General features: G+C 28.2%; 2 protein-coding genes across 3 annotated transcripts; both read right to left on the bottom strand.

The window, feature by feature from the left end:
* Positions 1-2117: 2117 nt before the first annotated feature.
* On the bottom strand, positions 2118-2696 carry LOC136087966 (uncharacterized). The gene has a single exon (XM_065811598.1). The coding sequence runs from the start codon at positions 2694-2696 to the stop codon at positions 2118-2120; it is 579 nt and encodes a 192-aa protein (XP_065667670.1).
* A 9358-nt stretch (positions 2697-12054) lies between these two features.
* Positions 12055-14520, bottom strand: LOC100203334 (uncharacterized). Of its 2 annotated transcripts, XM_065812231.1 has the most exons (3): positions 14124-14520; positions 13830-14021; positions 12055-12914 (listed from the first exon to the last, which is right to left on the bottom strand). In XM_065812231.1, exons 1-3 carry the CDS (start codon positions 14386-14388, stop codon positions 12532-12534), a joined length of 840 nt encoding a protein of 279 aa, XP_065668303.1. In that variant the 5' UTR covers positions 14389-14520; the 3' UTR covers positions 12055-12531. The 2 variants fall into 2 exon arrangements, with proteins under 2 accessions (XP_065668303.1, XP_065668302.1); XM_065812230.1 differs by having other exon boundaries at positions 13830-14520.
* Between the last annotated feature and the right edge of the window lie 727 nt (positions 14521-15247).

Genomic DNA, 15247 nt, shown 5'->3' on the forward strand with positions numbered 1-15247 from the left:
ACGCTAGGTAAGTGACACATATATTAACGTAGACCAAATGGCCATCATACGTGAACTAATCATATGTGTTACAGAGTACTAATATGGGACCTGGAACTAAGTTTAATGCTGAAGAAGCTGCTATGATCAACGCATTCAAGGCTGCCACAACGCATTCAAGGCTGATACATATTTAAAAACAAAGTCAAACTAAAATGCTTCAAAATTAACAAAGAGTGACAAACATAACATACTACAAGCGGCTTCAAACACCGGCTGTAGTGCCCAATTGATACACCCCCAGCTGGATATTGATTTGTCATTACTTACAATACAAAGAACGTTACATAAAGCCAAATATCTGAGGTATTAGAAGCATATGTCAACGCCGATAATGTAGAAATTTATCATTGAGAAACGTATGGCAAAATCGTCCTTTATTTTCATTTTGTTTCTTGTGTTAAATATGTGTTAATTATTGTGTTAAATTTAATATGTTCATACACCCATTTTTGTTACTAAATTATTGCATGTGCTATTCGTTTGGCGCGGACTGCATTTACCCAGGAAAAAAGTTTTATAGAATATCAATAAACTTTTGAAACACTTGGCTTACAGAAATTCTAAAGAATCTCTGTTAATTTCCTAAATAACTTTTTTCTTAAAATATTTATATAGAAAAAAATGTTTTAAAGCAATTTCTATAGAAATTAATAGACATTCTATAGAAATTCTATAGCATTTCTATAGAATTTCTATAGACCGTATGTTTCAAAAGTTTATATTAATTCTATAGAACTTTTTTTTCTAGGCAGTGACTGGATTTAAATTCGCATTGCACAACAGTTCCGATTTTAACAACTTGTTTAACGCTCTAATCAACTGAACTATCCAGTCACTAAATCTAAACTAAATTCTCTATATATGCATCCGAAACATGCATTAAGATTGATTTATAAAAATATATCATACTATCATCATATTATATATTAATTAGAGCAACTTAATAGTAATGCTTGATCTTAAGAAATCGACACGAAACTCACGGCAGCCATTGCACCCAAGTTAATGGCGAGAAAGAGTCGTAGCAGTTTAGATATAATTTCTGATTTATTTGCATTTAAAAATAAGAAATATAAAAAGGTGATACAGGTAATAATAAAATTACTCTGATATAACACCGAAAAAAAAAAAAATCTTGTTAAAGTAGTGTGCAATGGTGATGAACATTATACTTTTTTAAATTTGAATTGAACAAAGACGAAGTGGACGAGTAAAAAATATAATCTGGTAGAGATTTCCATATCTTGATAACACAGTAGAAAAACCTTCGTGTATCATTTTTAAATTTTATACGTGAATTTAGTTTTTGGGCATGACATCTTGTATGATAGTAAGAAGGAGCAAATGTAAAAAACTCAGAAAGAGGTCGATTGACAAGGTTGTGTATAACTTTACAGGTCATTTCAAGATCAAGATCAAAAAAAATGTTATTTTTTACTGAGACTCAACGTTTTTTTTTTCATTACTTTCAAGATCAAGTTTTCTTTTCCTTGTCATGAAGATCTTATTTTGCGTTTCATATTTTTTTTTTTTGACTGAGACTTTTTTTTCATTTCCTGAAGCCTATTTAGTTCATTTGGAACAGGGGTGTCTGTGAGAATTCGGGTACGCTGACGCTTACGTCCTTTAATGAACTTCCTTGATCCAGCTTTCGGAAATGGCCTAATTTTTTCTAGACTTTCTTGATGAGAGATATTAATAGAAACACTGGATAGTTGACTTACAGGTTCAGATATAGGCTGAATTGGCAATACACTACAAGCTGGTCCTAATGACAGACTTGACATCAATGATTAATTAAAAGCTGGGGCATGAACAATAGCAGAAACTGGATCAATAACACCTGGAAATGGGTTAGCAGTAATAGGTTCTGGACGATCTGTTACATATGAAGCCAAAAACTCATTATCAGAAAATACGTTAGGATTAAAGGGTTCAATTCCTGCCACAGCAAATCCTGCAGAAATGTTAGACAAAGTAAAAGCTTGTGCATAAGCTTTCCTTACAACTGCAGCTATATCATATGTGGTCATTGGTCTTGGATTAGATACAACCCAATTATCATAGGCTGTATTTTAATAACGTTTCAAAGGCCCATAAACTGACCGATCTAATGGCTGCAGCTGGTGACTACAATGTGGTGGAAAGGACAGCATAGTTATGCCATTTTTTTTAGCTAAATCTAAACACACAATTGAAACATGGCTCTCATGGTTGTCAAGAAGTAAAAGCACTGGATTAGCTGGTGAACATATTACATTTTGAATTAAATGTTTCATCCACTCAAAAAACATTGCACAATTCATCCAGCCAGATGGATTTGCAACCCCAACACATCCAGGTGGACCACCATTTAACATACTTCCTTTGAAATGAACTCTTGGAAAAATAAAAAATGGAGGGATTGAGTTTCCTATTGCATTAACTGCACAACAAACTGTTACCAATGTCCCTCTTTTTGCTGAAGTTATCCTTCCAACTTGTTTATCTCCTTTTTCAGCAATTACTTTAACTGGTTTTTGAACGGTTGTAAGACCTGTCTCATCAACATTATATATGTTTTGTGGCTGAAATTTGTGTCGCAGACCAACATCTTTTAGATTGGTGAAAAATTCTCCGACTGTATAACTATTAAAAGCAGATGCTCGTGCCATACTAGTAGCTTCTGGATTTCGTAAAGATAACTCATTCCTACGTAACATAAAACCACGAAGCCACTGTTCAGTTATATTATATAAAAGTATTAGGAGGACAAAAAAAACACAAAATATAAAATTAAAGTATAAAATCTACTTTTATATATATATATATATATATATATATATATATATATATATATATATATATATATATATATATATATATATATATATGAATACAGTTATATTATATAAAAGTATTAGGAGGACAAAAAAAACACAAAATATAAAATTAAAGTATAAAATCTACTTTTATATATATATATATAAATATATATATATAAATATATATCTATATATATATATATATAAATATATATATATATATATATATATATATATACATATATATATATATATATATATATATATATATATATATATATATATATATATATATATATATATATATATATATATATATGAATACAATTATATTATAGAAAAGTATTAGAGGACAAAAAAAACACAAAATAGTATAAAATCTACTTTTAAGGCTACATTTTGGAAGAAAAAAATTTATTTAAAAACAATATGACATATTGTACATGTTACTTTATTGGTTAAACATTTTGTTTGTATGTGTGTATGCACCTTTGATCATAGGATCAAAGGTGCATAAACGCATTAGGATCAAGGGTGTTAACCCGCTCAATTTTTGCAAAAATTCTTTTTTTGTCATATTAGATGCTTCCATAGCTTACCAAAAGCAACTATACAAGAGGTGAATAGTTAAGTTACAAAATGACATAAGCAAAATTATTCAACTCAAAATAATATTAAAGATGTGGGGTTCCTTGTAAAAGTAAAAAAATTACTTTTTATCGTCAAAATCAAACTCTTTAGAAATAAATTTAATAGTGGTCTACTCTCTAACCAAAATACAATTAATTTTGAAGATATTTATAACACGCTGGTTATCAGCTCTCTTTAATAAGTCATGTAAGTAAGGAGATAAGGCTATAGGATCAAAGGTGCTTACGGATCAAGGGTGCAAGTTCTCCCCTACCAATGTTTATTGAGTATGAATTTAATGGTAAAGAACTGTTTCCATAACGACGATGAAAATATTTTTGGTTGCTATATTAAGTTGCCAAACTTTTAACCATTCTGAAAAATTTCATAAAGTACTGATGAGGTGGATGTTGTTTCCATCATTTCTTGCTTGATATAACTTCCTGTCATATGCAAATAATTTAGTGCAGCAATCAAATCAATACATGAAGTTACATCGTTTATAAAAACTTAAAAACTAGATGGGTCCTAAAACAGTTTCTTTAGGTATTCTACTCTTTACAGGAATTTTTGAAATCGAGTTACCAAACGCAGACGCATTGAGAGCGATTTGTTAAAAATTGGTAATCCAGCTTAGCAATTAAGACTGGATACCATAACAATGCAGTTTGAACAGTAACTTAGATTGAGTCACAAAATCAAAGTTTTTCTCAAAGTCTAAATATACAATATCAACTATCTTTTTGTTATTAGCAGCAGTGATTCACTCATTTAAGATCGGCAATATCTGTGTACAGATCGACCTACGCTTTAAAAAGACAAATGAGCGGTAATAGGGTTATTGATTAGTAAATTTATAATGCATTCTGCAATGATTGACTTCATAACTTTAAAAACAATGCATGTCATAGAAATAGGTCTATAATTTGTAGTTAATGATGGAATTCTTCTTCAGGTAATAAATCAAGTGATGAAATCAATATTACCAACTCTGTAACAAATGAAACAAAAGAGAGAGAGAAAAGGGAGAAAACTATTATTATTTTTAGGCTAACTGCATCCCCAAAAGCAGATCCTAACTTGGAAAAAGAATAAAATAAAGTTACAATAAGTTACACTTTAGATATAAGAAAGAGTGAACGAAAGTGTATCCAAATATCTAACTTATGTAAACTTCAAACTATGTAATATTAAAAATTATATCAAGTTTCACAGTTTTTCTTATACTGGAAAATTGCTGAAGCGACATCTCTCTTAATTTATTTGTATCATTCATTTGCGGTTTTATTAAGTTTATATCTTTTATTTATTAAATAGTGTTAAAATTTGCATAATTTGTATGCCCTAGTAGCCGAAGTGGTTAGCTCGCTGCGCTTTCGAAGCTCAAGACGTGTTGAACACACGTTCAAATCCTGTCGCTTGCATGATAATTTTTTTATTATTTTTTTTATATTTTCCGATTTTCTAAAATACAAAATAAAACATTTTTAAAGTTCGATTAGTATTATATAAATAACATATATAAAGATATTATATACTATATTAAACGAAAGCGAGAGAATTTTTTAAAATAGCTCCAAATTTCTATAAACATCAAAACAGTGCGATAAATTTTTTTCGCATTCGTCACGATAGAAACACTTTTGCTATTAATGTGCTTCGGTAATTAGTTAAGTCTGCGTGTTTGATACACATTTCTTAAAGGAAATTCATTTCTTATAGGAAAAAAATTTTTTACATTCAAACCATTATTTTCTTCAAAATTATTTAACGGGGTGTAGGTCCTAATACGCAGTAAATGGTCCGAAAAAATTTATGAAAAACTTAGTAGAAATAATAAATTCACTCGTGCCAATCCTTTTTTTAAAAACTTGAATGCATAAAGTATCTTTAAAGTTAACATCACACGATGTAAATTTTATAGATATTTGACAATATACAGATTTATCACACGATGAACAGGAAACTTAACATTATCCATAAAAAAAATTCTCGAGATTTTGAATTGTACCGTGGACCTTACTTATATAATATAATAATACCTCAAAAACATAAAACTTACTTTGACCGAACTTAAGATATAGAGCTTATCATGTGATAATAGTAACACTTTAACTTATAAACCACAGATGTTTTAATGTTAAGTTTAAAAACGTTAATATCAGCTATAACATATTAAGGTACTTATTAAGTTAGGGTAATACCTCACCTTTACTTAATAAGTACCTTAATATGCTATAACCAGCACTTAATTTTATAAAACACGAATTTTTAAAATAATTATTTTAACCCATTGTTAAGCGCATTTATACGTATGCGCATAATAATATTTTTAACTTTCGTTAGGTGTTGTGAATAACATTTTTGTGTGCTTTTTAACATATATTTAAAATGGAGACATGTAAATATTGTTTTTTTGAAGTATATATTATTTGCTGTATAAAAATACTTAATTTAAAAAAAATAAGTTTTAAGATCCATCCTGTTGTTTGAAAAAATAAGTATACTGGCCCCAAATTGGGGCTACGGATCCCAAAAAATTATCAAAATTTAATTTTTATTTTGGCTCAAACTTGTTTTTATATAAATGGTCAACTTTTAAATCAAGTTGAAAGTTGTATAAGTTTTATTCACAGAAAAGAAACATGTTGCAAAAATTAAGACTCAAATCTACAGGATCCTTTAGTAATTACTAACAAAAACAAAAAACAAAAAAAAAACAACGCTTTTTTCTTAAAAATAGATGAGATATTCCGCAATAACGTTTAAAAAACTTTTTAAATATCCTAATAAGTTGTTTCCAGACACGGAACTATTTTTTTTCATTATTATTAATACATATATTTTTAATTAGTTATTTAGGTGCTCCAATAATTCCTACAGTCTTATCGCAGAGTGTCGCGGAATACCATTTAATTAGGAAGTTCGTGCCTTGTTCTTTACCAATGATGCATATATGAAGCCAGAACGTTATCTACTACACTATGATAATGAACTCCTATTCCTGCCTCGGATGATCTCTCTGGTTCTACTCATGATTCTTAGTTTGTGTCAGATTGAAAATAAAGTTACTATACTACCCTTTTTGTTGTTTCATAATTAGAGTAAAACTCTTAATACTAGTTTAATATTTTTAAGGTATGTTGGGAACAACTTGTCTGGCTGGTAACAACTTGTCGCCAACTCTATGAAAAACTCTATTGATCTTAAAATCACAATTAAAATCTCTGACTATTTTTAGATGTACTTTCAATTAACGTTTTTTTCACCAAATAAAATTTTTCTTTATTCTTTATTGTTTTCTTACATACTAAAACTGCAATGCCTACAAAATTGTCCTGTAACTAATAAAACCATTCTACAGAACTTTCTTCAACACCCTCTAAAATTTAACTAGAGCGTAAATATTCTTACTTTCCTTCCTGCTCGAAGATAGCATCTGAAGTTTCCATTTTAAAAAACTCTGTGACCATTCTAACAATCTAACAACCTATTTTTTCTCTTTTATATATATATATATATATATATATATATATATATATATATATATATATATATATATATATATATATATATATATATATATATATATATATATATATATATATATATATATATATATATATATATTGTACTTTAACCGTGTAAAAATATTTACAGAAGGTGATTAAGATAATAATAATAATACCAATAATAATAATAGAAACAATAACAATAATAATAACAATAACATTAATAATAATATTAGTAATAACAATAACAATAATAATAACATTAATAATAAAAGGCGGTAGTAATTGTGTACTTATTATTTTTATTATTACAATTTTTTATTATTATTAATATTTATTTGATGCAGACAACAAGTACAATAAAAGGTACATATTTAAGATAAACATAATCAATTATTAATTCTGATTACAGCATACACAGGTGCATTTTACTGACGCTGGTGACGCGCTGATTTTTAAGACAGTTGTCTACAGTTAAGCAATAAAGTAGTTGTTAATCCTTCCATAAGTATATTTGTAACACTTGAATATTTGTTGTAGCCAAAAAAACATTTTGGTACAATTCTTGTAAGATTGTAGATTTAACAAAATATATACACTAAAACCATAGCATACAAAATAAGGCTTAATACGTCTTAAATAATTGTTTTCTTTACCTTAAATTAAACATCTTAATCTGCCTATTAAGATTATTTGTACACGTACTAATTTATGTCAGCATTATCATTTAAATTAAGTGACGTTGAATTTGTAAACGAAAACTAATTCAGAACCAGCGAAGCGGAAAGTTGTTTTAGACAATTTTAGGTTTCTGCTTTGAATATATGTGCACTATATTATATATAATTACGTATAACAAAGTGCTTAAAAGTGATGTTAAAGTGTAAATAAGTAAATAATAATAACCACTGGTGACAAAAATTTGCCACAATCTTTGATAAGCTAAAACTTATTGAATTTTTAGTTATCTTGTCTTAGTTTTTTAGTTATTTTGTTTATAAAGTGTTACTTATCTTTTACTGAAAGTTTTGTTTACTTAGATTAATTAATAAAAAAGTTATCCAAAAATGAAGTCAACTACTTTAATTGAACAACTATTGTAATTAGTTGTGTACAACTATTTTAATTTGCATCCTAACGCTAAAGCGAAGAGCACCGTAGAGTATTTTGTTGCCTCTAATCACCCCGAAAGAACCATTAAACGTTATATGGCAAAGTGGAAGAACAATGAGCCAAAGTCTCGCAAGCCTTGATCAGGCAGAAAACCAAAAATTATGACTGCTGGGAACATCAATCGCTTGAAAGGTCTTTTGAACAACCGGTCTGGAACTTCAACAAGAAAAATTGCAAATAAATTCAAGTGTGATCATTCCTACATTGTAAAAACAATAAAAAACAAAACAAACATTTGTTATTTTAAGAAAAAACAAATCCCTGATCGCACTGAGAAACAGTTAAAGCAGTTGCAACTGAAGTGTGGAAGAATTTGTCGCAAATTCAGAAACCGCGACTTTGTCATTGACGATGAGTCTTATTTTACATTTAAACATACAAATAAAAATTTGAATGTTGGATTTTACTCAGATGACGCAAAAAATGCACCAAAAAATGTAAAATATAAGCCCAAAAGCAAATTTGAAAAAAAAATTCTTGTGTGGATTACCATATCCCCTCGTGGAATCTCGAAACCATTTATTGTTCCTGCAAGACTGGCAATTAACCAAACAGTGTACAAAAATGATTTCATTATCAAACGATTGATTCCTTTTATCAACAAACATCACAGTGATGGTAATTATGTATTCTGGCCTGGCTTGGCCTCTTCACATTATGCTGAAGAGAATTTCTTTTTCAAATTTGCTTTTACGCTTATATTTTACATTTTTTGGTGCATTTTTTGCGTCATCTGAGTACGAATGATAAGTGTGACCAATTACCCCGATGAGAAAAATATCCGTTATGTGACAAAATTTGATAATCCAGCATGTGTCCCAGAATTACAACCAATTGAAGATTTCTGGTCAATCCTTAAAGGCTACGCGTATGAAAACAATTGGGAAGCTGAAAGTGAAGATCAGCTGCAAAAAAAAATCCATTCTTGTTTAAAAAAAATTCATAAAAATCTTGTACAACGCATGTGCGAACATGTATACAAAAAAGTTGATGCCGTACGTCGTAATGGCGAGAAATCATTATTGCAGTCCCGAAAATAAAAAACTAATATATTGTTTAATATTCTGTAAAATATTTTTTAATCATTAAACTTTTAGTTGTACTATTACTGTCTGTGTTTATTTTGTGCCAAATTTTTGTCACCAGGGGTTATTACCATTTTTGTCACCAGGGGTTATTACCATTTTTTTAAAAAGCAATAGTAATATTAAGAAATGTAACTGTATAAATAAAAAGCGATTAAAATAATTGTAATATTTTTATTAAGTGATTGACACCAAAGAAGGGACACCAAACTTTCATTAATAATAAATAAATATAGAAACAAACAAACAAAAAACAAAAAATAAATGTCGCTTTATTAAATGATCTATAATATTATTTCGCTTTATTAAATAATCTATAATGTAATGTTTGTTGTTTCCTCTTGTAAAATCCGGTTATTACGTTTAGTGCTACGACTTTCGCGTGCGTTCTCACGTGAATTCCTTCGTGCGGATATAATAACCAAGCGGAATTATTTGTGTACCAATCATTAACAACGTCTAGAAAAAGTTATAAAAATTGCTAATAATGTCCCAAGAAAATTACTTATGTGGGAATCTTTACTTTAAAAAGAGTTTAAAATGAATTGTAAACTGAATTTTAGCGAAAGGTGAGGTTTTTTTAGCGTAGTGTAGAACGAATATCAAATACATTTATTGCCCAACGTTTTATGAGGACCAAATATTTTAATAACCAAGTATAACGAGTATTCAGTATTCAACGTTTAAATTTAATTTGATGCAAAGTTAAACGAACTTTGACATGTTGATGGCGAAGTTCGTTTGATGTTCGACAATTTGTTTATCTTGAATCAAAGAAAAAGAAGATCTGTTAATTATACTGTCAAAAGTTTTCAAAAAACGTCGATGAACTGGCTTAACTAACATTTCATTGTCGGAAAAATAGATGATAAACCAACTACAAGGAGGTGTCAAAAACTGTTAAACTTAATGATGCTTCTAATAAAACTAATAAACGGCGTGTGTTTATCTTATTATCTAGTGTCTAGGTTGCTTAAATCTCATTTATTCATTAATGAATTACTTTTTCAGCTAGTAAAAAATTAAGAGATGAATCTAATGTTATTTCTGACAAGAAGGTTTCAAACAATTAAAATACAGATTAAGCAAGTAAATATTCAGCAGGTTAAGCACTGCCCTTAACATTAGATGCCTGTTTGACTAAATTTTCGATTAGAAGTGGAGCCTTGGAAAAAGAACATTAAATTTATACAGCTTACAATGATTTAAGGAATGCAGAGTTAAAACGGTATCCTGCAAATATAACAGCGGAAAATTATTCAGTTTTAGTACCTTAAAAAAGTTAATGATTCACACTTTACAAATATTCTGTGCAGTTCAAGATCTTGAACGGATAATATAAAGAATCATATCCATGACTTACCTCGTCCCATTATATTTGATTGGATTTCCCGAAACCAATGAAAAAGTGCTTATTTAGAGAAATCAAAAGTCATCATCCATAACCTACTGCAAACCCTTAAGGTTTGCATACAAAAAGAAGTCAAAAGAATATGTCTTTTGACTTCTTTTCGCATGTAAAAAAACTTGTAGAAAACAATTAAAAGTAAGTTAAAAGACTTGAATATGATTGTATTAGTTGTATGAGGAAGTAAAGTGCAAGTATAATTTAAGTGAAGTGGATTATGTAATTAAAATTAGCTGATAGAAAGATTTAAGTCATATTATCTGGAACAACTAACTTATTCCAATATTGTTAAACGTGTGGTGTTCCACCGAAACAAGATGAAGAGCCTTGATAATAGCCTAATAAAGAATATACTCACTGAAGATTCAAATATAGTCTCTTCAGTCTACATGTATGGATTCAATTTTTGAGATGATTTTGCATACTGCATATAAAAAAGAAAAAAAAAAGTAGCAAGCAAGGTCAAAACAATGAAGCCTTATAAATAAAATAAGATTTGTTTTTAATTTTTCTAAAAGTTGCGGTTCTAGAACAGATAATCATAGTGATACCTCAAAACGTGTTCCTGCAGAATATCAACTCACAACTGAAATTGCATCAATCAAAACCTTAAATTCATATTTTACAATATCTTAGAAACACCATTTTCAGAATATGAAATAGACTTCCTCAAATTTAAGGACTATTGTTTTAACACTGTTAAACTGTATGCTTCACTTTATCTATGGTATTACAATCTGTGCACAAAGTATTGGTGCATTAACATGACATAGTTATAGACATACACATGATGAGTAGACCTATGTATACACATAATGAGTAGACCTATTTCTGAATAAGCTTGTGATGCAAAAAGTAAAAATTTTAAAAGTTATTGGAAAAAATTTAGTTATTATTAAAGGTTTTAAAAAACCATCTCGAAGAAAAACAAATACAGGTTTGATAAATATTTGTATATAAATAATGAGTCTACAGACTCTTTATTTGTTACTTCATCGGTTGTTAAATTATACCAAACAATGTCTATGCATTGGATGTAATAGCAATTGAGGTTGTATTTTCGGTACTAAAACATCAGTTGTTAAAATAAAACAAGTCGGCCATAATTTTGGAAATAATATTAAGGTTCAAGTAAATTAATTATAAACTTTAATAATAAATATAGTCACATCAGTTATTTTAGTAACAGGAACAGTTTCTAACTTTCAGGAGCAGGTTCTTAGTTACAAAAGCAACATCTTATATCTACTTAATTTTAGAAGCAGCTTCTCAGTTTCAGGAGTTTTTGAGTATATTGTTTGGCATATCCTGTTGTCTGCTAAGTTTAACACAAAAATAGAAAATAAAGCATAAAAGTACTTTAATAGACTTTAAAAAAGGGGCATAAATTACTAGAAGTATTATCAAACAAAGCTTAAACTTTTTTTTAAATTTCAAATATAAAACAACAATATCGTTCTTAAAAAGATAAAACCATATTTAAATTTTGTTTATTTGAAATATTAATATGAAGGAGACTGTATTTGCCTTCAATATACTACTCACCATATCCACTTGACTTGGTTTTTGACGTAATAGCCTTGTAAATAAGTATAAATTTGTTTAAGTTTCTTGTCTTTTATTTTATTTTTTTTGTTGATGTTGTTTTTAATGCAATTATAATTTCAGACACTTCCAAGTAGAAGAAAATTAGAGTAACAATATAAAAATATCATTAACTTTATATATTTTCGAATTATTTCTTAATGTTCCTTTGTATCTTTTGAATTTCTTTTGTATCTTTTGATTGTCTTCTTAAAAAACCACAACTGATAAAAAATAAAATTCCATTAGAAAAACAGTTAAATTTAAATTTAAATTTTTCTATAAGTTAGTATTTAGACATGTGCATTCTTGCACGGGATTAAATTTTTGGGATTTGCATGAACTCTTATTTCATTTCTTTTTTGCAGATCATCTTTTATATTAAGGTTAGAACAATGAAAGTACTTATATGTTTCCTCTAGTTGTTTGAAACAATTTCCAGTATAAGCAACGTGTGCTTTTTTTCGTTCGTTCATTCCCAATCGATAACTAGTATTATCTTGAAATTCTTGGACGGAAAACATGTTATAAAAAGAATCGTTTTTGTATAAAGGCGTCAACTTGAGAGCTTTTTCTGATCTAAATTTAATGCAATCCAAACATGTGCAACTATACACTAGTTTTGTTCGCTCTTGTAAATCGTCCTTTGAAATCTGGCGGTCTCTCTGAAAAATATCTAAATAAAACATTCAAGTTATTCTAAATAAAAATATACTTTTTATATATATATATATATATATATATATATATATATATATTATATATATATATATATATATATATATATATATATATATATATATATATATATATATATATATATATATATATATATATATATATATATCTATATTAGTATATATATATATATATATATATATATATATATATATATATATATATATATATATATATATATATATATATATATATATATATATATATATATATAGTTAGAATAATTTGAAAGTATATATGTATACAATTTTATCTTGATCAAAATTGAATAAGTTTAGGTAACACATAAAGTTTATGGGCTTATGATTAATTTAATACTGGATAAAAATTGTTTCACTTTTTAAAGCTATAATTAGAGGCGATTCTAGGAATAAAATAAAGAGGAGGGGGGGGGGGGGGGGGGGGGGGGAGAGAATCCTTAAAAATTAGCAACTGCTTTCTAAAACCAAAAACCAATAAGGTCCTCAAAACAAAAACTCATCCGACTCAAATGTGTCAAATTAACGGCTAGCCAACTATATTACTCAACTATAACTTGTAAATCGTCTTCTTTGGGGAGGGGGTACTCCTTCCCCCTAAACGCCCCCAGTCCGCCCTTACCTTCTCCCGTAGAATCGCCTCTGGCATTAACGCTTTATTTACAGCGTCTTAAAACAAAAACCTGGATATATATATGATGGAACTTTTTAGCTATTAAGTTGTGACGATAGTGAAATTGAATGCTTTTAAAAAAAATAATTAGGATGTGCCTGACATCAAAAGTACTTTCTAATAGAGTTCAAATCTAAACTGAAATAAAAAAAAAGGTAATATATAGGATGTTTCAAAAAAAATGGTTATAAATAATTTATACCTCCAATTTTAGATTGTGCATTATTTACATCACCTCGAAGCTCTGATATTGGCAAAAGCGGAGGAGCACAAATTCCAGCATTCACGAAATTATAGTTCATGCAATTTATACAATTATTTTGATGAGGGTAATAACAATTGTGCATGTATTTTAAATTTTCATATATTTGAGGATATATTTTCGTTGTTTTATCTGAATATAAATGATTATTTACAGGAAATAAAGAGCTGAGTTCTTTTTTTAAGAAAAAATCTTTTGTATAATTAAGTTGTGAATGTGATAGATTCGGTTTACCTTTGTGAAAAGTATTGTCTGTTGCTGCGCGTTCAGCTGCGCGTTCAGCAGCTCTCTTACGAAGAATACGATTAATTGAACTTATACTTGGGCATTGCGATGGTGGACACAACTTAGAGTCAATTAATTTTTCTCTGATTTCCCAAGCAAACATATCGTGTTTTTCTCTTTTTAAAGCTTCAATTTTGTTAACAACTTCTGGAGTTGCAACTTTTGGTTTGCTACCACCAACTCGACTGACACAATGATTTTTTATTTTCTTCATTTGCTGAACAAACGAAACAAAATTAAAAAGTAGTAATTGTGAATAACTTAATTTGATGATAGTAACCTCTCAGAAGTTTCAAGCTAACAGTAGTGCTAATTTCAACAATAATAAATGCTAAGAAAAAAAAAGAAGAAAATATAGCCAATTTAAACAATAGTAGAAAAAAAATCCTAAAAAAAAAGAGTGAAATTAAAAAAATAGAAAAATTGAAAAAGTTTATTAAAAAATCAATTTCTTAAGCCTTAATATTGTGTTATGTAGAACTGTCGCACACGTCAATCAACGTTTGCTTTAAAATACACGTTACTCTAAATTCATTCAAATGAAAACTGACTAAAAACCTGTTTAGATATAACTGTTACCCTATTGTGCAAACAAATGCGCAATGCGTTATTTGCAAATATAAATTTAGAGTTGCTGTATAATCAAACTGTTTGGCTGTTTTGATATTCTAACCTATTCAATTGTGAGAGAGGTTTTAATGCACACAAGTGCTGTTTATAAAGATAAGTCAATTAGCAAGCCACATAACAAACATTTTGACTTTATTATAATTGGTAAAGGTGGAATTTTGTAAAGCTGATTAAATATCAGGATTCTTCATTATATTTGTGTGCAAAACATTGTGAAAAACAATGATGTCATAGCCAAACCAAATTTTATCAGCTATGAATAATTTATCGGTTAGTTTTGTCTTTGGATAATATTTTCCCTATCAGCGACATTAGTCCCCTTTTTTGGAAAAAAAATTCAAATTTAAAGACATCTTTATTTTTATAACAAATTCAAATTTTTAGTTTTAGAGAAAAAAAGCAAAATTTGGTTTAATTATTTAAATTTATTAATGATTTTATGT

Source organism: Hydra vulgaris, chromosome 12 (genome assembly GCF_038396675.1).
Source record: "Hydra vulgaris chromosome 12, alternate assembly HydraT2T_AEP".
NCBI classification, from domain to species: domain Eukaryota; kingdom Metazoa; phylum Cnidaria; class Hydrozoa; order Anthoathecata; family Hydridae; genus Hydra; species Hydra vulgaris.

What these genes read in the sequence shown, in the direction of transcription:
- LOC100203334 (XM_065812230.1), bottom strand. Translation starts at nt 14,388, where the DNA reads ATGAAGAAAATAAAAAATCATTGTGTCAGTCGAGTTGGTGGTAGCAAA. An exon ending in TGCACAATCTAAAATTGGAG is followed by an intron (nt 12,915 to 13,829) that starts GTATAAATTATT and finishes TGTTTTATTTAG; the next exon opens with ATATTTTTCAGAGAGACCGC.
- LOC136087966 (XM_065811598.1), bottom strand. Translation starts at nt 2,696, where the DNA reads ATGGCACGAGCATCTGCTTTTAATAGTTATACAGTCGGAGAATTTTTC.